This window comes from Microtus oregoni, unplaced genomic scaffold, assembly GCF_018167655.1.
Source record: "Microtus oregoni isolate MIOR12 unplaced genomic scaffold, Mior012 000022F_ref0000154, whole genome shotgun sequence".
In the NCBI taxonomy this organism is placed as follows: Eukaryota; Metazoa; Chordata; class Mammalia; order Rodentia; family Cricetidae; genus Microtus; species Microtus oregoni.
Genome location: NW_024543081.1, coordinates 4403907 through 4430580, shown reverse-complemented (window position 1 = coordinate 4430580; position 26674 = coordinate 4403907). Strand labels below are relative to the sequence as shown.

The 26674-nt window shown below is 42.6% G+C and overlaps 1 protein-coding gene and 1 non-coding gene across 9 annotated transcripts in view; one reads left to right on the top strand and one right to left on the bottom strand.

The window, feature by feature from the left end:
- The window catches only part of Ppp6r2 (protein phosphatase 6 regulatory subunit 2), a 92256-nt gene that overhangs the window by 40434 nt on the left and 25148 nt on the right, over positions 1-26674 (top strand). For 6 of the 8 annotated variants that reach the window (XM_041672137.1, XM_041672135.1, XM_041672136.1 and 3 more), the window contains 7 exons: positions 668-910; positions 6808-6994; positions 14204-14341; positions 17992-18057; positions 21392-21504; positions 21857-21970; positions 25932-26058. In XM_041672137.1, the coding sequence (XP_041528071.1) occupies positions 684-910; positions 6808-6994; positions 14204-14341; positions 17992-18057; positions 21392-21504; positions 21857-21970; positions 25932-26058 (972 nt within the window). In that variant the 5' untranslated portion in view covers positions 668-683. Of the gene's footprint in view, positions 1-667; positions 911-6807; positions 6995-14203; positions 14342-17991; positions 18058-21391; positions 21505-21856; positions 21971-25931; positions 26059-26674 lie in introns of those variants that run through there. The other 2 variants (XM_041672142.1, XM_041672143.1) reach the window with 2 other exon arrangements.
- On the bottom strand, positions 13096-13202 carry LOC121461580. The gene has a single exon (XR_005976195.1). It is a non-coding gene; the product is annotated as a U6 spliceosomal RNA (small nuclear RNA).

Genomic DNA, 26674 nt, shown 5'->3' with positions numbered 1-26674 from the left:
GCCTTGTCTAGGCATGACAGCAAAAGCTGGAAGAAGGGCTGAGGAGGCAGAGGAAGGGCTGGGTTAGTGGTGATCTTCAGATTGCTGTGGCAAGACTATGCACAGTTGTGTGCATGTGAAGGAGATGGTTGTCTCATGGATAGCCTTGATATTGTTCAGCAAGACGGCCACCATAAACTGAGGGACTAGGTGACACATGGCTGTAGAAAATGGAAAGTTCAAGCAAAACAGATGTCCTTAGTTTGGCTAGCTGAGTATCGGCTCTGAGAGTCTTCTGGGAACACATGTCCAGTGTTCAGTTCACTCAGGAGGGTTTAAGCACTGGGAGGGTAGGTTTCTGGTTTGAGTTAACTTTTTTGGGAAGTAGCGTTGATACTTGGGAGAAAGATGTGTGGGCCCGTCAGAGCCACGATCGAAATGAGAGCCTCTAGGGACTTAAGCACTGTGGGGAGGGGAGAGCTAGGTCAGATGAGGGAGATACTGTGCGTGGGGAGGAGGTAAGTCAGTGAGAGGAACGTAAGGACCCTGTAGATATGAGCAGTTACTTAGGCCCCAGGATTGCTTGTGTGTATGTTGGGGATGAACTCTTTGGACTTTGGTATAGCTCAGCTGAGGGTGGATTAACAGAGTATGGGGGAGTGAGCTCCTCTTTTGTCCTTACTTGCAGCTCTGTGGCCACCATCATGTTCTGGAAATTTGACTTGAATACCACGTCCCATGTTGACAAGCTGCTCGACAAGGAACATGTGACACTGCAAGAGTTAATGGACGAAGATGACATCCTGCAAGAGTGTAAGGCTCAGAACCAGAAGTTGCTGGACTTCCTGTGCAGGCAGCAGTGTATGGAGGAGCTGGTAAATCTCATCACACAGGACCCACCCCTGGACATGGAAGAGAAGGTCCGATTCAAGTATGTACTGAGGCTGTTTCCCAGGCCCACTGGGTAGTGCTTAGGGAGGCTGTGGGTAGTGTCTAAGGCCAACTAGATACAGGGCATCACCACATGAGAAGTGAGGAGGCTGTTGTGAAGTTGTGGTTTGTGAGGTTTAAGAGTTTTGAATCTCTTGTGTATGTGTTTTTTTTTTCATTCTGTGGTATAAGTGAGTTTATATGAAGTCGACATATGTTGAAACAATTTGATGAAAGAAAGACCCCGTGATAATTAGGTACCTGAGATTGCAGAGTTGTACCACATCATCATTAGAGCTGGTAAACAGGTTAGAGGTATGATGCCTGACCAGTTCAGATGGAGTATGTCATTATCATTAGTGGTACTAAACCTTTAGAAATTTTTCCTAAAATATTTTAAGTTTGACCAGGGTGTTGGTAGCTGACAAAAGGGAAGGGACAGTGTCACCACAAGACAGTTGGAACTTTGTGTAAGGGCAGAGTCTGGAGTGGGAGGATGCTTTGTGTACCAAGAAAGTTTGGCTCCATGAGTAGGTCACATGATCCATAGTGTTTCTGGGGAGAGCTAGGGACAAGTAACACAGCAGTCATAGATCTAGGTGCTTATGAGGAAGCCTACTGTACGCATGCATGGTATAGGAAGGTCTTGGCATAGGGTGAGTCATGATTTGCTCTTTATCCCTCCCTCCCTCCCTCCCTCTCTCCTTCCCGCCTTCCCTCTTCCTTTCTTCTGACACGAAGACTTACTGTGTAGCACATACTAATCTACTTCCAATACTCCTCCCAAAAATCTTCTAAGTGCTAGGATCTCAGATATATTCCACACCTGTCAGCTTTTACATTTTTAAATGTTTGAAAAAAGTTAAAGGGAGAGTACTTTGCTACCCATGTTGATGACCTTTTTGGTGGTGGACATGTCACACTAATCCATATACAATTAGAGTCCAGTCACAAAAGAGACTAACAAAAATATATATCTTTAAAAAATATTTATTTATTTATTTATTTATTTATTTATTTATTTATTTATTATGTATACAATATTCTGTCTGTGTGTGCCTGCAGGCCAGAAGAGGGCACCAGACCTCATTACAGATGGTTGTGAGCCACCATGTGGTTGCTGGGAATTGAACTCAGGACCTTTGGAAGAGCAGGCAATGCTCTTAACCTCTGAGCCATCTCTCCAGCCCCCTAACAAAAATATTTGCTGACCTTTGTCTTTTGGAAGAAAAAAGAGCAGGCCTAGATAATGAAGCAACCAGTGGTGGGCTGTCAGTGCTTCCTCTGGACAGTCAGTCTGTCTGAGTGGTGGGCTGTCAGTGCTTCCTCTGGGCAGTCAGTCTGTCTGTCTGAGTGGTGGGCTGTCAGTGCTTCCTCTGGGCAGTCAGTCAGTCTGTCTGAGTGGTGGGCTGTCAATGCTTCCTCTGGACAGTCAGTCTGTCTGAGTGGTGGGCTGTCAGTGCTTCCTCTGGGCAGTCAGTCAGTCTGTCTGAGTGGTGGGCTGTCAGTGCTTCCTCTGGGCAGTCAGTCAGTCTGTCTGAGTGGTGGGCTGTCAATGCTTCCTCTGGACAGTCAGTCTGTCTGAGTGGTGGGCTGTCAGTGCTTCCTCTGGGCAGTCAGTCAGTCAGTCTGACAAGGGTCCCATGATGGGAAACAGTTCTAGGAAGAACTGCTGTCAAGAGGGCCACAGCTTTATGGATAGGGTGACCACAACTGGAGGCTGTTGTGTTCTCATTATCACTACACTACCTGTCATCTTCTCTACAAGTGTCTCCCGGTTTGGGTGACCAATTAGAACAAAATGACAGGTAGGGTATAGTTAAGGGGCTTTTAGGTCAAAACAGAGATTCTCAGAATAGCATCAATGACTCGAGACTGGCGGAGTCAGAGTCTGAGAGAGATTAGTAGTGCACGGGTACCAAGTTAAAGCAGAGAAAGCAATGAGAAAACAAATGGCTCTCAGGAGCCTGATACATAGAAGCAAGCAAATGGGACAGAGCAGATTCGTCAGTTCATTTGTGGGTTACACAAACATATTCACACAAACACCAGATTTTTGTTGTTGATGTTTTTATTTTGTTTTTCAAGACTGGGTTTTTCTGTGTAGCCTTGGCTGCCCTGGAACTCGCTCCTAGACCAGACTGGCCTTGAACCCAGAGATCTTCCTCTCTCTACCTTCCAAGTGCTAGGATTAAGGGCTTGTGCCGCCACCACCTGGCCCCAGGTATATTTCTTTAAAGATTTTTTTAATGTATATGGCTGTTTTACCTGTGTGTATGTCTGTGCACCATGTATGTGCAATACCCATAGAGATCAAAAGAGGGCCTTGACTGTCTGGGACTATCATGTGAATTCTAGGAACTGAGCCTGGATCCTCTACATGAGCAGCCAGTGCTTCTAACCACTGAGTCATCCCTCCAGCCCACCAGGTTTTTCTCCCCATTTATTGTGTAAGCATTTCATGGATCTCTTCAATTGAAAATGAAAAGATCTTAGTGTAGTGGAATATTTTTTTGCATTATTTCTTTTTCCCCTCTAGTTTTTCCTCTGTTTTCTTTCTGGGCATCTAATTGAGCATTAACTTTTGAAAATTAATACCTATTTTTTAAATCTTCAAAATGTTTGTTTGTGTATGTGCATGGTGTATGTGAACGTGGCTGTGTGCACACCACAGACAACTTTGTGGAGTCAGTTCTCTCCATCCACCCTTAGACAGAGCTCAGGTTAATGGGCTTGCATAGCAAGCACCCTCACTGCTCAGCCATCCTGCTGGCCTCATTTTTCTTGGTTTTGCTCTTATTGTTTTATCTATGCCTTTACCCCAGCATTCCATTTAGAAAAAAATCCTTCTAGGCCGGGCGATGGTGGTGCACGCCTTTAATCCCAGCACTCGGGAGGCAGAGGCAGGCGGACCTCTGTGAGTTCAAGACCAGCCTGGTCTACCAGAGCTAGTTCCAGAACAGGCTCCAAAACTACAGAGAAACCCTGTCTCGAAAAATTAAAAAAAAAAAATCCTTCTAGTTCTTTTTGTGTATGTTGGCAGGGTGTGTGTGGGGGAGGAGTTGAGACAGGGTTTCTCTGTAGCTATGGAGCCTGTCCTGGAACAAGCTCTTGTAGACCAGGCTGGCCTTGAACTCATAAAGATCCTCCTGCCTCTGCCTCCTGAGTGCTGGGATTAAAGGTGCGCGCCACTACCGCCCTCCTTCTAGTTCTTACCTGTGGGATGAAGGCCTGTAAGCATGCTGGGAACTTGTTTTTTGCCAAGTTTCCTATTTTTAGCCAGCATCCCATTATCTTTCCATTTTATTTAGTATTCTTAAATTAGTAACAGGACTTGTTCACTTTTCCTGAGAACGAACTAACTCAAGCATAAGATGTTTCCAGATCACCCTGCCCTCAGCAATCAGGACACTGGCCATACATCTCTGGAACTGTGTAGCTTGAGCCCTTACCCTAACTTCTCTCTGAGCACCTGAAAGTCCATTTTCCCTGGGCTTAGTCTAAGGCAGAATCATTTCCTCTTCTCTTCTCTTCTCCCCCATCCCATGCCTGAGATGTGACACTGGTGATTAACTTAGAGCCTCTTGCATGCTGGATACTGGGCAGGCACTCTACTACAGTGTTTCTCAGCCAGCTGCTCTTCCTGCCTTCCTAACTCTCTATTACTGGAATAGGATCTTAGGAGGGAATATCCACAAGATCACATGAGTCATTTGTCATGTTGAAGGAAAATTCTTATTCTTTTTGTAAGTTTTTTTTTTTTTTTTTTTTTTTTTTTTTTTTTTGGTTTTTTGAGACAGGGTTTCTCTGTGGTTTTGGAGCCTGTCCTGGAACTAGCTCTTGTAGACCAGGCTGGTCTCGAACTCACAGAGATCCGCCTGCCTCTGCCTCCAGAGTGCTGGATTAAAGGCGTGCGCCACCACCGCCCGGCTGTAAGTTTTTTAAACTACTAGAGCAGTGCCTATTTGTCAGAAAGTAAGTATGTATACAGGAAAAACCCTAGCCCTACTTAGATGTAGAATTGTTTTCTTTTGGATAAATGTGGTGGCCACACCTTTATTCTCAGCACTTTAGAGGCAGAGACAGGAGGATCTCTGTGAGTTTGAGGCTAGCCTGGTTTGCATGGTAACTTCTAGTACATCCAGGGCTTTGTAGAAAGACCCTGACTTAAAAAAAAGGAGAAAAAGAAAAGAATTGGTACCTTTTAGCTCCATCTGCTCTGTTGGACAAGTTGGTTATTCCCTGCTGTGAAAATGCCCTCAAAGCGCAGTCTTTCCTTTGCTTCTTCCCCCGTAGGATTTGACTTCTTGCACTGCCCCAGCGTGTTGTATCTGGTAGAGCATCACTGTGGCTTTCACTGCTGCTGACCTAACCTTCTGCTGCTCTCTGTGGTCTCCCTGCCCTCAATTGGTCATGGATGATCCTCTACACTAAACACTTGTGCGGGGTTAGAGCCATTGCATGAGGTGGGGCCCTGGCTGTCCCACTTCACAGACAAAGACATTGAAAACCAGAGAGGTTAGCCAGGAAGGAGCAATCCCAGAACTGACTTAACCCTTAGGCCCCTCCCGCACTCAGCCTATGGGGCCCTCAACACTGCCCATACTGTTCTCATGTCCAAAGGCCCACTTGTCTTGCAAGTCCTGCTGGGTCTGCATGACTGACAGCTCGTTATGGCTCTGAAGGTTGCTCCTTATCGGACTGAAAGAGAGAGCACCCACAATCAGTGCAGAACTGTTTCTGGGGGCGTTGGTTGTCTTCTATCCTGTGTGGGCCAGCTGCTAAAGAAGAATCAGTGATAGCATGGAATCACACAGAATGGGCTAGGAAGGGTTATCTTGTCTGTAGTCATTTTCATTAAATGAAGAGTATATTTTCACATACTAACATTTCTTTTTTTTTTTGAAGATTTATTTATTCTTTATACAGTGTGCTGGCGTGTATGCCTACACAGCAGAAGAGGGTATCAAATCTCATTATAGATGCTTGTGAGCCACTGTGTGGTTGCTGGGAATTGAACTCAGGACCTCTGGAAGAGCAGCTAGTGCTCCTAACCTCTGAGCCACCTCTCCAGCCCCCATACTAGCATTTCTTAGTAGTAAATTACTTATATGCTGTCTCACTGATGATACTGTTTCATAGCTTCAGACATGATATTTCTTAGTGTAGAGCAGTTTTGCTCTGTGCTTACTAATTTGAAGTCACAGGAAGCGGTGAGAAGAGGAAAGGCAATTTCCTAAGGAGAAACATGAGCATAACTGGGACTTAGCCTAACTGACAGTCAACAGGGAGAAGCCTGGCAGATGATCATGAAGAAAGAATCCAGGAGAAAAAGAAAGATTATTTAAGTCTGGTCTGCTGGTGCACACCTGTAATCCCAGGTTTAGGAAGTAAAGGCAGGAGGATAAAGCCGTCCTCATCTACGTAGTGAATTTGAGGCCAGTCCAGGCTACATGAAATCCTGTTTAAAAAAAATTAAAAGTTATTTATAGAATGGAAGTAGAGTCAGAAAATTTAGACTATTAGAGAACAGGATAGATGGAGCCTATAAAAGATATGTTAAGAACTTTGAGTTCCAATAATTAAATTCCAGTTGCTACAGGCCTGTTTAGTAATTTGTTCTTTATCATCTGCTTCCTTTCTTTATAAAAGTGTGTTTATTTTTAGTTGTGTGTATGTGTGTGTCTGTATGAGAGTGTGCCATGTTTGTGGGTACCTAGAAGCTAGTTACAGGTGGCTCCACCACCAGATATGGGCACTGGGAGTTGAACTCAGGTTTTCTGAAAGAGCAATACATACTCTTAACCATTGAGCTCTCTCTCCAGCCATGACGTGTCTGCTTCCTAAAAGTTGGAGAAGTCTAATTTCACCTCCAGTGCTTGAACTGTGCCCTTTTAGATATCCAAACACAGCCTGTGAGCTTCTGACTTGTGATGTGCCACAGATCAGCGACAGACTAGGCGAGGACGAGAGTCTGCTGAACCTTCTGTATGACTTCCTGGATCAGGAGCCACCACTCAACCCACTGCTTGCCAGTTTTTTCAGCAAGACCATTGGCAATCTTATTGCAAGGAAAACTGAACAGGTAATGATATGTGAAGCCAAATGCATTGGACAATCACTGCTGCCATTGTGAAATTGTCACCAGGCTCTTGAGACAGCATTTTGTTTGCTTAACAGACCACAGATGAACAGTATAAGTGGCTGATATGTGAACTGTTGTTTAAGCGAAGTGACTTTCCAAAGAGATTTTGTAGCCAGCTCTGGAATAAGCAGTACTTCTTGTCCTTACTGGGTGCTTTGCAAGCCCCATATCAACGTGAGGTCCTATAACATGCCTTCACTGTGGCCGGAGACATCTACATTTTGAGGTCTTTATGAGTAGCTTGTCTGTGTGGTCAGAATAGTGATTGAATGCTTCAAAGTAAACAAAAGATAATGATCAGCTCACTGATTAATTAACTAATTAATTAGAATTGGACTTTTGTGGGAAAACGAATTAGCATTTCAGCTGTAACACTGTCCTCCTACCTTATTGTAGTTAGTTGTTTTAATCTTTTGGCTCCAAATTTGGGTCTTACTCTTTGGGGACCCGCCACCCAGCTCCCAAATAAATCACACAGAGGCATATTCTTACTTATGATTGCCCAGCATTAGCTTGGCTTGCTTCTAACCAGCTTTTCTTAACTTACCCCATCTACCTTTTCCTCTGGGCTTTTATCTTTCTCTATTCTTTTTTTTTAATTTTTTTAAAATTTATTTATTTATTAAGGATTTCTGCCTCCATCCAAAGACAAACATATAGGCATCCTCCTGAATATCTTTATTCTATATGCCTTTCTTTACTTCTTTCTCTGTGACTTGCTGTGTAGCTGAATGGTTGGCCCCCCTGGTGTCCTCTCTCCCCCTCTTTTCTTGCTTCTGGATCTCTTCTCCTATTTATTCTCTCTGCCTGTCAGCTCTGCTTATCCTTTCTCCTGCCTTGCTATTGGCTGTTCAGTTCTTTATTAGACTAATCAGGTGTTTTAGACAGGCAAAGTAACACAGCTTCACAGAGTTAAACAAATGCAAGATAAAAGAATGCAATACAGGGCTGGCGAGATGGCTCAGCGGTTAAGAGCATTGCCTGCTCTTCCAAAGGTCCTGAGTTCAATTCCCAGCAACCACATGGTGGCTCACAACCATCTGTAATGAGATCTGGTGCCTCTTCTAGCCTGCAGGCATATATGCAGACAGAATATTGTACACTTAATAAAAAAATATTTAAAAAAAAAGAATGCAATACATTTTTGCATCATTAAACAAATATTCCACAGCATAAACAAACATAACACACCTTAAAATAATATTCTACAACACTTATGTTTAACCTTATATTTAAAATGTTGATGTGAAACCAGGTGATAGTGGTGCACACCTTTAATCCCAGAACTCAGGAGTGAATTTAAGGCCAGTCTAGTTTACAGAGCGAGTTCCAGGACAGTTAGGGCTACACTGAGAAACCCTGTCTCAAAAAACCAAAACAAATAAATAGAATAAAGTGTGGATATGAATAGGGGAAGTATAATGGTGGCTTGTCCCTCCTGCTGTGTTCAGCATCTGTCTCCTCACCTCATTTACCCATTACCATTGGATAATTTAAACACACACCTCAGACGTCATAATTTCTTGTGTAAACAGTCTGGTGTGTCTAAATTATAAGGACTTTTTTCTTTTTAATATTAACCATAATTGTTTAATCCCATCAACTATCCGTTTAGCAAACAGACCTTTATGTTGTCTATGTCTTGAGTCCTGGGACTCCAGAGGACTGTCTTATCTCTTATTTGTCAAACAGCAGAAATGAAGAGTGACAGTGCCATAGCTATATGTATGTGTGTGTGCATACATATCCCCTTCCCACTTCTGTGTATAATGGTGGTGGCAGTAATGAGGGAAGGAATGTGAGCAGATGCCCTAGTACAAGAAAGGTGCTGTGTCGGGTGTTCACTGTGAGTTTCAGAGAGACCTCTTGTGCCTAGACCTTGCAGCTCAATGGATGGGTTTGTGAATCTCTTAATTTACTACTGTAGCCTGATCATATTCTTTTGCCACTTTCAGACTTTCTTTAAAATTTTACTTTCCCTTTTCTTCCTTTCTAGTGCCTACTGCATTAGAGTGAAATGAAATGAACTTCTTAAAAGTTTGTATTGTGCTGACAAACATGTAACACATTTATGTGGAATTCAGGTTAAGACTGAAATATTTAAGTGCTGTACTCTTTGCAATAACTACTTTTTCAGTAGATAGCACATAGTTGCTAATTTTCATATAACAGTATCATACTGAGTATTACAAATTGCTTTTCTCATGTATATATAAGTCGTGTTCATCTTTTCTTATAGAAATACCTGCTTCATTTTGACAGTCCCTTGTATTGCTCTACCAAAATTTGTTGCCAGTCACCCAGGAGTTGATCTGTTCCTAGGGTTGGCAAGCAGGTTGAGCCTTCCTGAAAGAATAGACTGACCCGGAGACAGGACTGTTAGAGGCCAATATTTTTTCTGATTCTCCTTTTCTTTTTTTCTTTCTTCTTTTTTGTTTTTGTTTTTTGGTTTTTTTTTTTGAGATAGAGTTGCTCTGTGTTGCCTTAGCTGTCCTGGAACTTGCTCTATGTACCAGACTGGCCTCAAACTCAATAGAATGAGGGCTGGGATTAAAGGTAGATTCCACCATCACCTGGCTTTAACCTTCTTATTTTCAATCTCATCAGATTATTTTGAAGAAAATTTCAGATATCAGATGAGATGAGATATACAAATGAAAAATGAAACATCTTTTATAGTTACAACCACAATACCATTATCACACGTAAAATATAAACAATAATGCCTTAATTTTGTTAAATGTTCTTACAGTGTACAAGTTTGCCTTTGATATCTCAAAATGGTCTGTGTCTCAGTTCAGGTGTTTAGTGCTGAGCCAAAACACCACGACCAAAATCAACTGGGAAGTAGGGTTTATTTTATCTTAAAGTTCCTATTACAGTCCATCATAGAATGAAGTCAAGGCATAATCCTAGAGATAGGAATTGTAGCAAAAGCCATGGACGAACACTTCTTATTAGTTTGTTCCCTCCTGGCTTGCTCAGTTTGTTTTCTTATATACCCAGGACCACACATCCAGAAGTGGCACTATCCACAAATGAACTGGGCCTTCAATCATCAATTAAGAAAATGCCCTTGGGCTAAAGAGATAGCTCAGTGGTTAAGAGTACTGCCTGCTCTTCCAAAGGTCATGAGTTTAATTCCTGTCAACCATGTGGTGGTTCACAACCATCTGTAATGAAATCTGGAGCCCTCTTCTGACCTGCAGGCATACATGCAGGCAGAACATTGTATACATAATAAATAAATAAATCTTAAAAAAGAAAAGAAGAGAAAAGAAAATGCCCTATAGGTTGCTGACATTATGGAGGCATTTTCTCTATTGTGGTTCTCACCTCTCAGGTGACTCTAACTTGTGTCAAGTTAACAAAAAATCTAAACATAATTATTGACCCTTTGTCAACCTGACACATAAACATGTTACTATTAAACTATAACCTTTTCTTTCTTGTTCATCCCTAAGATTTCATATTAATACCACAATATAAACTTTGTTTCAACTTTGTTTTTTTTTTTCTTCTTGAGACAGGGTTTCTCTGTCTAACAGCCCTGGCTATTCTGGAACTCATTATGGAAACAATGCTGGCTTCGAACTCACAGAGATCTATGTGAGTTTGAGGCCAGCCTGGTCTACAAAGTGAGTTCCATGACAGCCAAAGATGTTACACAGAGAACCCTGTCTTGAAAAAACAAAACAAAAAAAGTTCAGTTAAAATATCTGAAGTTTCTTTTAAAGTTCAAAAGTTCAAAGCTGCTTTAAAATATCTAAAGGCATCTGGGTGGTGGTGGTAGCTCATGCACTTTAATACCAGCAGAGGCAGGTATCTGTGAGTTTGAGGCCAGCCTGATCTACAAGAGCTAGTTCCAGGACAGGCTCCAAAGCTGTAGAGAAACCCTGTCTTGAAAAACCAAAAAGGAAAAGAAAAGAAAAATCCAAGGCCACTATACTGTTGAATTATCTTGAGTCCAGAAATACCAGGCTAGCTACAAGATAGACCAATTATATGTTTTTTTATTATAAGGGGCAAACTCACAAAACAGGAACGAGAAGTCAAAGCTCAGCTGTGTAGTGCAGAAACCACAGAGAGAGAGAGAGCGAACCCCAGGCTGCCAAGGGTCCTGGGTTCTATTGACCCATAATACTTAATACCTGTATAATATAAAGACTAAGACTTCATATCAGAATATTAAATAATCTGTAAACAGCTGTGCAGTAAATGAGGAAAATGACCTCAAAATGTAAACAAAGTATAAGTATGTTGATCAGAGGTAGGAATATATAATGCAATATGAAAATATATACTAAAAATTGTATCAATATACAAAATGTCTTAAACATAGAAACATGCATGTATACAATCTGACAAAATAACTTTGTATAGGTGTACAAATATTGTAAACAGAAATAACATATAATTTGTACTTGTATCAATATACAAAAAACTATACCAGTGTAAATTGTCCATAAATAATAGCTCACAAGTATTTACTCTATTATCCACTATTATTATTATTAGTTTGAATAAGTTCACACTAAATTATCTATTATCCCAATGAATTTTTCCTCTTACTTTTTTAAATCTCTGAGCCTACATAGTTTTCACCCCAACTCTCTGTCTTATACAAGTAATAATCAACCCCAAACAGTGTCCCCAACCCTGAGGATAACTTCATTGGGAAAGGGGACATCATCTTCTAGAATTACTTCCAGCTGTCATTATGGGACTATTTAAATCTTTGTCACCATTTAAAGTTTTGTTTAAATGAATTATTAGGGGGCTGGAGAGATGGCTCAGAGGTTAAGAGCATTGCCTGCTCTTCCAAAGGTTCTGAGTTTAATTCCCAGCAACCACATGGTGGCTCACAACCATCTGTAATGGGGTCTGGTGCCCTCTTCTGGCCTGCAGGCATACACACAGATAGAATATTGTATACTCAATAAATAAATAAATATTTTTAAAAAAATGAATTATTAGATCAGGTGTTATCTCAACAGCCAGTTGTAGACTGGAACTATCTCCTAACAATCTTTGAATGTCATTAAGAGTCCGCAATCGATCTCTCCTAATTTGCGCCTTTTGTGTTCTAATTTTTTTTTTAATTTTTTTTTAAACCTATTTTGTGACCTAGGTAATTGACAGAATCTCCTCTTTGAATCTTTTTAGGAGCATTTTCTAATCCCCACTTAGGCAAAACTTTTTTTACTTTTTAAAACATTCTTTTTGCTGGGTGGTGGTGGCACATGCCTTTAATCCCAGCACTCGGGAGGCAGAGGCAGGCAGATCTGTGTGAGTTCGAGGTCAGCCTGGTCTACAAGAGCTAGTTCCAGGACAGGCTCCAAAGCTACAGAGAAACCTTGTCTTTAAAAACCAAAAAAAAGGGGGCTGGAGAGATGGCTCAGTGGTTAAGAGCATTGCCTGCTCTTCCAAAGGTCCTGAGTTCAATTCCCGGCAACCACATGGTGGCTCACAACCATCTGGAATGAGGTCTGGTGCCCTCTTCTGGCCTGCAGACATACGCACAGATAGAATATTGTATACATAATAAATAAATAAATATTAAAAACCAAAAAAAAATTCTTTTTAAAGTATCGGCATTTGAATCAGATAACAAAATGTCATCTTAGGAAATTGCTTACATATTATTTTTAATGGCTGACTGACAAAGTATTGGGATTAGTTGCTTTAGTTAGTGGTTATGTTTTTTTATTCTTCAGCTCCATCTGATCAGAACCACAGATTCTTAGTATATTTGATAACTCTGATGGAGCTTTTTTCCATAATTTTAATACTAATGATTTGGGAATTTCACATCATGAGCCCTGATCACACTTCCTAGTTCTCCAAGCCCCACCCCCTACCCTTGTGACACTACTCCCCCCCCCCAAAAAAAAAGAAAGAAAGAAAAGGTCCAATTTGTGTTGTCCATATACTCACTGGAGTGTGTTCAAACTCCCTGCCCCTTAAAGAAAAGTGAGTCCTTCCCCACCCCCACCACTGCCAGAAGCCATCAGTTGTGGAGAGCTACCTTTCAGCATCCTAAAAATATGGAATGTTTCATAAATTCACATGTCATGCTTGTGTAGGGGCTATGGTAATCTTCTCTATATCGGTCCAATTTTAGTATATGTGCTACTGAAGCAAGCACCCCTGTTGAATGTTAAAGGAACTCTCAACGCTCCCTCCTAAACTTCACAAGGCAGGCCTCCGTTATTTGCACTGCTCTCAACATTCTCTTTTAAGTTCCCACAAAACAGCTCAAGCTTTGAACACTCCTTGGCTTCTCTCGCCCAAAGTTCTTTCACAGACCTCCCCAAAACACGGTCTGGTCTATCAGCAGTTTTTGTGTGTGCATGTGATGCTGAGAGAGGGGTATACAATGTCTGTGGTGTATGTATGGAGATCAGAAGACATATTGTGAAGTCACTTTTCTTTTTCTACCTCTATGTGGTTTTAGGGATCAAACTTAGGCTGTCAGGCTGGGCAGCAAGTGCCTTTATCCACTGAGCCCTGAAGTCATTCCCCTTTTGACAGTGTTCCTTATTTATTATGTCTCATGTAGTCCAGGCCAGGCTTGAACTCCCAGAGATCCTCCTGGCTCTGCTTCCCAAGTACTGGAATTAAAGGTGTGTGCCATCAGCACTCAGAAAATTTTTTCTCTTTTTGAGATACATACAGATTGATATAAAGCTATTTTTGATAACGTCTCATGACAGTTTTACAAATTTACTTCTTTATTGTTATTATTATATGTGTATGATGTAAGACAGGGTGCATACCACAGCATGTAGAGGTGGGAGGACATTTGTTTCAGACAGGGTCACTCTATGTAGCTCTGAAGCAATGACTCTCATCTCCCAGCTTAGTTCTTTCGATGCCTTTTGTTTCAGTGGTGGCTGTGCATGGTAGCATGTACTGTTCTCCAAACATGATGTCCAGTTAGAAGCACTGCCAGTTTGCACTTGTATCACTGGTCTCTAGGACTCTTGCCTGTCTTGAGAGGAAATTTTTTCATATAGCCTTTACATGATCTTTCTATCATTTCTTCTCAGTATCATTGAAAGTTAATTATCTTTCTCATGAAAGTTCTTAAAGGATTGTTCTTTCCTCTCAGGGGCCTATTTACTTACCAGGTGTGTTTGACTTCAGGTGATCATGTTTTTGAAGAAGAAGGAGAAGTTTATCAGCCTGATGCTGAAGCACATAGGCACCTCAGCTCTCATGGACCTGCTGCTGCGCCTGGTCAGCTGTGTGGAACCAGTTGGTCTCCGGCAAGAGGTCCTACATGTGAGTGCCAGGGACTGTGTGTGAATGTGTGGGAACCTGTCTCATTCTCCCTGGGAAGGTGCACCAGGCCAGGCCACTTGTGTCAGGGAGCATCAGATGTCCATCCCCAAGCTCTTCACTCAGTCTCTTAACATGGCCTGCTTATCTGTACCCTTGTCCTGCTCTAGCCCATTCAGAGGCAAAGAGCAGAGGTACCTTCTTCCAAAACATGGCCCCTTGCTCTCTCCTACCCTTTACCTCACCCAGGCGCCTACAGGCCTTAGAGCTGTGGGCTCCAGACCCAAGTGCTACTGTGAGGAAAGTACAAGCTGACTGGACTAGCTGAGGCTGGGGTGTGTCTCTTAATATGGAGTGTAAATGCTGCTGTGCTGCTGGGAACGACATTGTAGTAGGTAGTTCCTGAGAAAAGCAGGTGCCCAGTCTACAGGGCAAGCCAAGCAATTGAACCTTTGTTTTCTCACTCTGAGACTTAAGTGTCACTTAGATGGTCCTACTCACTGAGCATGGTGCTACAAGACAGTAATCCCAGCAACTGAGAGGCAGAGGTATAATTGTGAGCTCCAGGCTACTAAGGGCTACATGGTGTCTTATAATATATAGGTTACCTACCCTGGGTCAATAAAGAAATAAAAGATGTTATAGTTTTTCTTTTTTCTTATTTTATGTTGTTATGTTTTGTTATTTCTTAGAAGCCTGTCATTTTCTTTTAACTCTTATTCTTCTGTCATACATTATATCCTGACTGCAGTTTCCCCTGCCTCTACTCCTAGTCCCTCCCCCCACCTCCCCTCTCCCAGATCAACTCTTCCTCTTCTTTCCTTTAAAAAAAACAGGACGATGGTGGTGCATGCCTTTAATCCCAGCACTTGGGAGGCAGAGGCAGGCAGATCTCTTGTGAGTATGAGGCCAGCCTGGTCTACAGAGCTAGTTCCAAGACAGTGAGGGCTGTTACACAGAGAAACCCCTGTCTCGAAAAACAAAACAAACAAACAAAGGGCAGGCTTCCCAGGTATACGTACTAAACATGGCATTACAAGATACAATAAGATTAAGTACAAACCTTATATCATGGCTGGACATGCTGTTTCAGGAGGAAAAGGGTCCCAGTCGCAGGCAAAAGAGTCAAAAACCCCTCCACTCCCGTTATTGGGATTCTCACAAGAACACCAAGCTACACAATCATGAGGTATATGCAGAGGACCTAGCTCAGACCCATGCAGGTTCCATATTTGTCACTTCAGTCTCTGTGAGCCCCTATGAGCCCTGCTTAGTTGATTCTGTGGGCCATGTTCTCATAGTATTCTTGACCCCTCCTGCTCCTATGACCCTTCCTTTCCCTCTTCTGCAGGGTTCCTCTGGCTCCACCTAGTGTTTTCTGTGGGTCTTGGTCGATACAGATTTTGGGGAGAAGGTAGGGTCAGGAGGAACTGGGAGGAATAGAGTAGGGAAACTGTAATCAGGATACATTGTACAAGAAAAGAATATTTGCAATAAAAGGGAAAGTAATTAAAAGAATAAAATTAAGTGGTGGTTACTCTCACTCTTAAGTATATATCTCATTTCCTTATGGCATAATATTCATTGAATGCAGCATGTACATTAGCATTGCTAAGTATTTGTTGGGAGCTGATTTAGTTACTTTTTATTTATTATTTATTATGTATACTGTATTCTTGTATGTATGCCTGCAGGGCAAAAGAGGGCACCAGATCTCATTATAGATGGTTGTGAGCCACTATGTGTTGCTGGGAATTGAATTCAGGACCTCATAAAGAGCAACCAGTGCTCTTTATCTCTGAGCCATCTCTCCAACTCCTTAGTTACTTTTCTATTGCTCATTTTTTAAATATTTATTTATTATGTATACAATATTCTGTCTGTGTGTATGCCTGAAGGCCAGAAAAGGGCACCAGACCTCATTACAGATGGTTGTGAGCCACCATGTGGTTGCTGGGAATTGAACTCAGGTCCTCTGGAAGAACAGTCAATGCTCTTAACCACTGAGCCATCTATCTCTCCAGTCCTCTATTGCTCATTTAAAACACGATATTAGTCAGGGTTCTCTAGAGTAACAACTTATAGAATGAATCTCTCTATATAGATATAGAAAGTTGATTTATTAGAATGACTTAACAGACTGTGGTCCAGCTACTCCAACAATGGATGCCTATGAACAGAAGGTCCAAGAATCCAGTAACTGTGCAATCCATGAGGCTGGATGTCTCAGCTGGTCTTCAGTAAATGCTGGAATCCTGAAGAAGTAGGTTCTAATGCTAGTGAAGGAATGGACTTGGTAGGGAGGTGAAAACAAGTAGGCAAACAGAGAGAGCTTCTTTCTTTCATGTCCTTTATATAGACTTCCAGCAGTAGGCGTGGGGCCCACGTTAAAGGTGTGTCTTCCCATCTCAGAAGATTTGAATTAAAGGTGTGTCTTCCCACCTCAGATATAGACTAGAAGTGGATCTTCCCACTTCAAACTAAGTGTGTGCCCCAATTTTGGGTTTTAGTTAATGCCACATATAGTCAAGTTGACAACCAAGACTAACCATCACAAACCCTATGTCCAAGGCAATTATTTTCTTTTCTTGTTTGTTTGTTTTTATTTATTAAAATTTTTATTGAAGTTTGTTTATCGAAGAGTTTGTCTGTGTGTAGTCCTGGATGTCCTAGAACTTGCTCTGTAAACCAGACAGGGATCCACCTGTCTCTGCCTCTGGAGTGCTAGGATTAAGGGTATGCACCACCACACCTGGTGTGATGAAGGCAATTTAAAAGAAAGTATTTAATTTGATTTAGGGTTCTAGAGGGTTAGAGTCCATGATGGTGGAGCAAAGAATGGTGGCAGAAACAGCCAGAGCTCACATCTTGAACCATCAGTAGAAGGCAGTGAGAGAGCACACTGGGGATGGCAAGAATCTTTTGAAATCTCAAGCGCACTCCCAATAACACACCTCTTCTAACAAGGCCACACCTCCTAATCTTTTCCAAACAGTTCCACCAACTGGGGACCAAGTATTCAAACATAACATCCTATAGAGGCCATTGTCTTTGAAACTACCACAGAAGACTGCATAGCCTTTTGCCTTTCACCTTTCACTTGTGCTCCTCATTCACATTGTAAAGCATCCCTGTTGGGGCATTTCATCTCTGCATGATGAGTCTGAAGTGCAGAGTACAGATGCACTAGTAGAATCTGTCTGCTAGCTCTGCTGTGGCCTGACTTCATTTCACTTTATCTCTATTGCCCTTGACCTTGAACAGTGTTGGCTTCAGCCTTCACAGTGCTCCTACTGACATACCACAATCCTGCCTTCCAGATCCTAGGAAGGTCCTCATGCCACAGGGGGCTGAAATTTGTCTCATTTCACATCAGGCTGGCCTCTGGACTCCATTCTGTTCATTGTGTACTTTAGGTTTCAGAAATGATGTGTCCTGTTCTATTAAGACAGATGGTCAGTGGCCTGCCCATTTAAACTCTTTGAGCCTTTCCCAGGGTTCATTGCATCATTTTGGTTCTTCCTGGGTCTAGATAGGCATGTCAGAGTATCCAGGAGATGGGGACATATGAGTTTCTGCTATTCCAAAGGACTTTCTTCCATTTAGTTGGATATGAGCAGATACTGAACTGGACTTATTTTCTCTCTTTTTAGTGGCTTAATGAGGAGAAGATCATCCAGAGACTTGTGGAATTGATCCATCCTCATCAGGATGAAGATGTGAGTGTGGTGCTCACAAAGCCCACCTTCTTTCCTGAGAAGTCCCACACCTGTGCTGTGGGGATACATGCTACTGTGGGAAGGGGCAAAGCACTTTTCTCCTTTGAAGGGGACCATTAGATACTTTCTTTCTCTAATGTCTAGGCAATTTTGTTCTTACTGAAAATAAATACAGGCCAGGCATGGTAGTGCACGCCTTTAGTCCCAGCTCCTGGGAGGCAGAGGTAGGTGAATCTCTGTGAGTTCAAGGCCAGCCTGGTCTACATAGTGAGTTCTAGGACAGCCAGGGCTACATAGTGAGAACTTGCCTCCAAAACAGCTAAAAAATATCTGTATATATCATACACATGCATATGTGTGTACATGTATATATCTATATATCTACACACTTATATATGCACTTATTATTTCATAAATGTGTATGATGAAACAGTTCTTTTTGGGGGGGGGGGTTTCGAGACAAGGTTTCTCTGTGGCTTTGGAGCCTGTCCTGGAACTAGCTCTTGTAGAACAGGCTGGCCTCAAACTCACAGAGATCCGCCTGCCTCTGCCTCCCGAGTTCTGGGATTAAAGGCGTGCGCCACCACTGCCTTTAATTATGGAACAATTCTAACAGGGTTGTATTAGTTAACCGTGGCTAAATAACAAGTCACCCTGTAGCTGAGTTGTCTGTAACAAGTACCTTTATCTCTGTCAGTATTGGTTTCTCTGGTCAGGGATCTGGCCATGGTCTGTTGGCTCCTCTGCTCAGGGTCTCTCACAAGGTCTCAGTCATTTCAGGACCCTACTGAAGAAGATCCACTTTCATAGTCACGTGACTTAATAGCATTCAGTTCCTCAGAGGCTGCTGATCCAGGTGACCCCTCAGCTCTGTGCGAGGTGGGCTTCAGAGTGGACTGTAGGGCTGACACTAAGGTAGCTGGCTTTGAGGAGTGATCTGGACTCAACCAGACTTTATAAATTCAGCTCGGAAATGATGGCCTTCCCTCTAATACAGTGGTTTTTAACCTTCCTAATGCCGCGGCACTTTGATACAGTTCCTCATGCTGTGGTGACCCCCAACCATAAAAATTTTTTTTTGCCATTTCATAACTGTAATTTTGCTACCGTTATGAATTGTAATGTGATTCTGATATGCAGAATATGTGATCTCCCAAGGGATCATGATCCACAGGTGAAGAACCACTGCTCTAATGCATTCTGCCCTTTAGACTTGAACATCTAGGTCTAGCCTATATTCAAGGATGTGGACTTATAAGGGCTGAATACCAGGAAGGGTTAATTAGGGCCCTTTTTAGAAGCTTTCCTAGAAGCATATAATGTAATCATAGAAAGAAAAGCCAACTTCCACTCAATATCTCCTACTAAACTTTTACTGTACAAGACTATTTTCTGATGCATGTGAGGAGTAAGGCTTCTTAGAATTCAGTTCACCTCTGACCCTTGTTATGTAGTAGCAGATGGCACGGGTCTGAGGACTTAGTCACCAAGACTGTCCCACCTGCTGCTGCCTCACGTCTGTGCTTCTGACTGGCCAGCTAGACATTGGATTCTCTGTACACTCTTCCTTAGATACAAATAATTTGTTGCATTTACTGGTTTATTATGATACATATGAGTATGAAGAGGTGCATAGTATAATGTATGGAAGAATGGGTGTGGAGCTTCCCTGTCTTTTCCAGGTATACTGCCCTGTAGGAGCCTTCACGGTTTGCTATTCAGAAACTCCACAAACCCAGTCTTTCTGAGTTTGTTGTTGTTGTTTTTATTGAGACTTAACTGCATAGGCATTTCTGATAATAGATTTGGTGAGGCAAACCCAGTAAGACCTGTTTGTCTGTTCAGTTTCTTCTTGGACTCTATGAAACATTACCCAATCCATGTCATGGAGCAGGAGCCCTCTAGGATGTTGAGGGTATTATAATCTACTATCAGAGTAGACCATGAGCCAGGAACTGTGGACAAAGAGCAAAAAATGTATGTTAACATATCACAGATGATTTGAGCCGTCTTCGTCCTCCCTACAGTAATCAATCACTGTTGAGAGCTTGAGTCATATCCTTATAAGGGCTTTGCTATGCAGTGTAAATATTTGTACACACATACACTATCTTCAGCCAGTACTTGACAAGTCTTCACTGCTGCCTGACCATTCTGTTTTGGCTCCTGTCTGCCCACTGAGCCTACCAAACAGCTGGGAGAAAAAAAATGTTGGAGTGTACAAGTTTTCCTATGTTAGTGTCCCAAAAGGTAGATAGAGCCTACCAGTGGTGTGAGTGTTGTAGGGTGACTGGCCTGGCCCTGGTGCTAAAGGTAAGCTTAAGGCCACAGAACCAGCCTGCTTGCTTTCATTTTCCCTGAAAGCCTTGCAAGTGGCTTTTTAAAATAAATCTCAGTTTTTCTACTGTGTGTGTATGATATTGCAAAGATCAAGCTGTTTCTCTCTTGATTACTCTCCTCTCTGCCCGCAAGTGTTCTTAGCAAGCACATGTTCTAGTTGGGATTGTGGGGTCAGAACTGATGTTTCCCTAGGAATGTTGAGTTCTCTATTTTTTTTCTTAAGTGGCTTATCCTGCCCATGGGACTAATTGTAAATAATAGTAACTGCTTAATATTAACTTTAAAATATAAAATAACATGGTTACATATTCAATAATTTTAGAATGTGAATCAAAGTTATAGAGTAGCTGCAAAGGCATATAACATACTTTGCTATCTTGGGCCCCATTTTTAATTCCTGGGGATGAATTCAATATATCTTTAAAAAAATCTAATTGGATTCACATCTTGATAATGGACAAAGCAGACACACACTACCTTCAAATGAGCCATTTCGGAAATCTTTATAGAAAACTGGCTCAGCCGGGCGGTGGTGGTGCACGCCTTTAATCCCAGCACTCAGGAGGCAGAGGCAGGCGGATCTCTGTGAGTTCGAGGCCAGCCTGGTCTACAAGAGCTAGTTCCAGGACAGGAACCAAAAGCTACGGAGAAACCCTGTCTCGAAAAATAAAAAAAAAGAAAAAGAAAGAAAAAGAAAAAAGAAAACTGGCTCATAAAAAGTTCATATGGGGCTGGAAAGATGGCTCAGAGGTTAAGAGCATTGGCTGCTCTTCCAGAGGTCCTGAGTATAGTTCCCAGCAAACAGACAGTGGTTTACAACCATCTGCAAGGAGATCTGGTGCCATCTTCTGGCCTGCAGGCAAACATACATGCAGTCAGAACACTATACATAATAAATAAATCTTTTAAAAAAAAAGTCCAAATGTATTATCTGGGTTTTCTTGACTGATGACTGTCTTTTGCTGAGGGGAGCCTGTTTCCTTTGTCTTTTCAGAGGCAGTCAAATGCTTCTCAGGCACTCTGTGACATCATCAGACTGGGCAGAGACCAGGGCAGTCAGCTGCAGGAGGCTGTGGAGCCAGACCCCCTCCTCATAACACTGGAGTCGTGAGTGATTGTGGGCCATGGGATGGTGGGTCTTCCTGAATCATAGGCATAACTTGGAACTTGTTTTGAACACAAGAGATAATGCTGCCATCTGTAATTCAGAATCTGATGATTTTCTCAGGTTCAGAGCCCAGAAAAGGATACCACTGGAAGCCTTGGTGATTCAGACAGTTGGGACCAGTGGGGTTATGTATTATGCAAGCTTTGAGTACCTGGCTTTGAACTTGAACAAAGCAAAAATGAGGCCCTACCTGGATTATGGTGCTGTGGTGTCCTCTGGAGAAGAGAGTGTCCTTGAATTATGTCTGTGTGTCTGCTCTGCCAGGCAGTAACTTCTGTATGTACCCTACAGGCAGGACTGTGTGGAGCAGCTTCTGAAGAACATGTTTGATGGGGATCAGATGGAGAGCTGCCTGGTCAGTGGGATGCAGGTGCTGCTTGCCTTGCTGGAGCCAAGGCGTGTTGGGTGAGCATACATTAAACATCCTTGAAAAGCAGTATAGATTGCCCCTGTGCCACAGGATATGGATATCTAGGAGGAGCCAGAAAATGCTCTATTTTTAATTAAGTTTTGGTTATACAAGTTATAATATGGGTAGACATCCTGGTTGAAAGGTCTTCTTTGCAGGCTCTAGCTAGGTCTTCTTTGATCCTCATTAGCAGGCATAGTTTCACCCTAGCCTGATGGCACTCAACTGTTGCCAGTTTGCAATATGTTTATAGATGCATATGGAATATGTGTGGTTTTCTCTAGGAATGCTCTGGCCATTATATCCACAGTGTATGGGTGTGTATACATAATACCTCCTGCAAGGCTACCATGTAGCTGCTTGCTGTTTACATGTCTATCCCCACATGGTAGGGAAGGAAGGATGCTGTCTTATCTGTCGTTACAGGTGCTAATTTCTCTGCTAAGTGTTCAGTAAGACAGTTTGTTTTGGGGCTGTTCTTCACTTCCCCCTCCCCCCAGACAGGGTTTCTCTGTAGCTTTGGAACCTGTCCTGGAACTCATTCTGTGTAGACCAGGCTTTCCTCAAACTCACAGAGTTCCACTTGTCTCTCTTGTCTGGATGCTGGGATTAAAGGCAGGCACCACTACTGCCCAGCTATTTAGATGTATTTATTTTTATGTATATGAATGTTTGCCTGCATGTATGTATGTGCACCATATGGGTGCAGTGCCTGTGGAGGCCAGAAGAGGGCAACATTCTCCTGCCCCCAAGTTACAGATGGTTGTGAGCTGCCATATATGTATTAGAAACCAATCCCAAGTTCTCTGCAAGAGCAGTAAGTGCTCTTAACCACTGAGCCATTTCTCCAGCCCCTGTACTTCACCTCTTTTTCATCCATCAGGTGCTGTTTGAATAACTAATATGTAGTCCTAAGGGACAAAGACAGCCAAAACATAGCCCTCTTTCCTACAATGTTCCAGGAGATCATTATGGGGACAGGTTCAATATGGAAAGTGCATGATCCTTAAAGAAAGTCCATATAGGCCTGGAAGATAGAGACATGCTATGCTGGTCAGGGAGGTTTTCTCTGAGGGGCCCCATTTAGTCAAAGATAATTTCTGATAAGAAGAGGGTCCCATTATAAGGAAAAGCATAGTTACCAATATATGGATTGAGAGGTGCGAGGCTGGAAAGTCACCATACTGGTTATCCTCAGTATTGCTCTTGGAAGCCTTCTGAGGCAAAGTACCATTTCTTAAGACAGGAGAAAACAAGAGACATAAGTTGGTGTGAAAGGTTGAATTTGTTTGGGAATGAAGTGATTGAGAACTTTCTAGGACCCCGAATATAAATTCTAGATAGTGAAACTTTCTTTGGGGCTCAGCAGGCTAGATGCAGTCACAGCCATTTAAACAAAAATGATCTGATTTTACCTTGTGAGCCACAGAGTAGAGACAACAGAATGTGGAGAGTCAGTAGCAGAGTTTCTTGGCTAAGGAGTCCCCTGGAAGGCATGCCAGAAAAGGAGATAGTGGAGGAGAATCCTTGATATTGCTAAGCACTGACCCCCCCTCCACTCATTCTTTTCAATGGGCCTTCAAGCTCCATCAGGTAGATGAAGGTTCTCTGCAGCCAGCAAACCATCCCTAGGATGTTTCTGAACTGTTCTATTACATGTTGGGGGTAATGTTCCAACTTTCCCTCAAGGCAATTGTCATGTTTCCCCATGTTGGGGAGTACTTCATTATCTCCTGATACTGATAGTCCTGTGCTTTTAAACACACACATACGCATGAAAATGACAAGAAATTGGATAAATCTCTTCCCAAAACCACCTCAATACTTTAATATTAGTGTATTGCCTAAAAATAACTAAATAACTAATCATTTTCTCTACTTATACAACTAGATAATGATGATGATGATGATGATGATGATGATTTTAGCAAATCCAGCAAGCCTAGACCACTTCTGAAAGCCAAACTCAGCCTTGCATGTGATGGAGGGAACAATGTGAAATTTAGGAAAACAGAAATAAAACTAGGCATGGTGGCCCAATGACTTTAATTGCAGCACTAGTTAGGCAGAGAGGTGGGTTTTAGGCCAGCCAGGGGATCCTATTTCAACTTTTTTTTTTTTAAAGAGAGGAAAGAAACCCATAGAATAAACCAACCTGGGCTCACAGGGGCTCACAGAGACAGAACTGACAACCAGGGAGCCTGCATGGGACTGACCTAGGTCCTCTGCATATATATGTGACAGTTTTGTGTAGCTTAGTCTACTTATGGGACTCCTAGCAACGGGAGCAGGCCTCTTCTCTCTCTCCTCTCCTCTCCTCTCCTCTCCTCTCCTCTCCCCTCCCCTCCCCTCCCCTCCCCTTCTCTCTCTCTCTCTCTCTCTCTCTCTCTCTCTCTCTCTCTCTCTCGGTTTTTTGAGACGCAGGGTTTCTCTGTAATTTTGGAGCCTGTCCTGGAACTTGCTCTGTAGCCCAAGCTGGCTTCGAACTCACAAAAATTTGCCTGTCTCTGCCTCCCAAGTGGTGGAATTAAAGGCATGTACCACCACCACCTGACTTTTAATCATTTTTTAGTGGTTTATTTATTCTTATTTTCTGTGCATTGGTATTTTGCCTGTATGTATGTCTGTGTGAGGGTGTCAGATCCCCTGGAACAGTTGTGAGCTGCTATGTAGGTGCTGGGAATTGAACTTGGGTCCTCTGGAAGAGGAGCCAGGGCTCTTAACCTCTGAACCATCTCTCCAGCCCTGTCTCTGACTCTTTTGCTGACTTTTGGGATCCTTATCCTCATACTGGGCTCTTTTGTCCAGTCTTCAACTTGATATGCCATGTTTGGTTGCTATCCATGGGAGGCCTGCCCTCCTCTGAATAGAAAGTGAGGAGGAGTGGATGGGGGAGGCAGAGGAGAGGTAGGGGGAGAGGGACTGGGAGGAGAGGAAGGATGGAAACAGCAGTTGGGTTGTAAATTAAATGAGTAAATAAATCTTTTTCAGTGTTAAAAAAGAAAGACAAAATAGAAATAGTCAACTATTTCTCTTTACATTAATTTTTTAAAATTTTTCTCCCAGTCTGCCCTCAGTTTCCCCTCTTTCACTTCTCCCAACCTTCATCCTTCATCTCACCTCCTTCCCCCAGATCCACTCTTCTGTTTCCCTAAAAAAAAAAAAAAAAAAAAAAAAAAAAAAAAAAAAAAAGAGCAGGCCTCCAGGGATATCAACCAAACAGTTACGGCTGTTAAGGATAATATCTTTACACTTTAAAAAAATTTTACAGCCCGTTTCCCCTCCCTCCTCTCCTCTCAGAGCCCCCCTTCTACCCCACTCCCCATCCACTCCCACTCCTCCTCCATTTCTATTCAGAGGAGGGCAGGCCTCCCATGAATCTCAACCAAACATGGCATATCAAGTTGAAGACTGGACAGTTGAGGATCAGGGTCCCAAAAGCCAGCAACAGAGTCAGAGACAGCCCTGCTCCTTTGATGTTTTGTTTATTTAGGGTTCTTTCTTCTGCACTGATCTCATATTACTTCTATTAATTGGAAATTATATTTAAATATCATATATATACATATATATATATATATTTATCTCAGACAAATTGTCTTGTAAAAGCAAAAAAACTCTATGGCTAGTCTGCTTCCTGTTTCTCACTTGAAGATTGAAGACCCCTGCTAGGGATTAAGGGGACAGCAAGGCAGCAAGTCCTGTATTATTCCCCTTGCCCTTTGCTCTTGAATTTCACCCAGAAGTGTTTTGCTAAGGGGCTGAGAGCCCTCCTCTTCTCAATACACTGGTCACCAGATCGTGTGTAGAATCCTGAGTAATGTCCCTTTTCATATTTGTGTTTTGGATACTCAACATGAGCTTTTTGGGAGATGCAGAGTAGAATATTGACAAGGTAATGGGGAGTGCACAGGACATGGTGCAAATACCAAGACTGCCTGCTGTCTTTATCCACAGAACAGAAGGCTTGGTGGACTCCTTTTCTCAGGGACTGGAAAAGTCATACTCTGTCAACAGCAGCATCCTGCATGGCATCGAGCCATGGCTAAAGAATTTCCATCAGCTCCTGCTCCACCCGCCAAAGGTAAATGGTGGGGAGAGATTATTAGGGATCTTGAGAGACATATGATGATGTAATATACAGGATAAGGCAGAGTATGGAGTTAAGTGTGCTTTGACCTACACTTTGAGATACTAACTGGAGAACCAACCACTGGGCAGATGTTAAGATATGCTGTAGTGGGCTGGAGAGATGGCTCAGCAGTTAAGAGCATTGCCTGCTCTTCCAAAGGTCCTGAGTTCAATTCCCAGCAACCACATGGTGGTTCTGGTGCCCTCTTCTGGCCTGCAGGCATACACACAGACAGAATATTGTATACATAATAAATGAATAAATAAATATTTTTAAAAAAGAAAAAAAAGATATGCTGCTAGTTAGGAATACCCATGTCACTCTACTAGGAGAGGCCTGGGAGCAGGACATTTGCAGACTCCACAGGTAACTAAGCACCAGGTTAACTAGCCCCTGGGTCAGGACTCTCCTAGCCAAGGGTGACTCAACTCCTGGTGGCCAAGATCCCAGGGAAGCTCTTTGTTGAGTCAACAGCTCAGGGTAGTCATTGGTTTAGGCTGAAGAGGGTGGCCTTCACAAAGGTCCTCAACTGCCTCCTACCCATCAGGGCTTCTTCTCTGGCACTCCG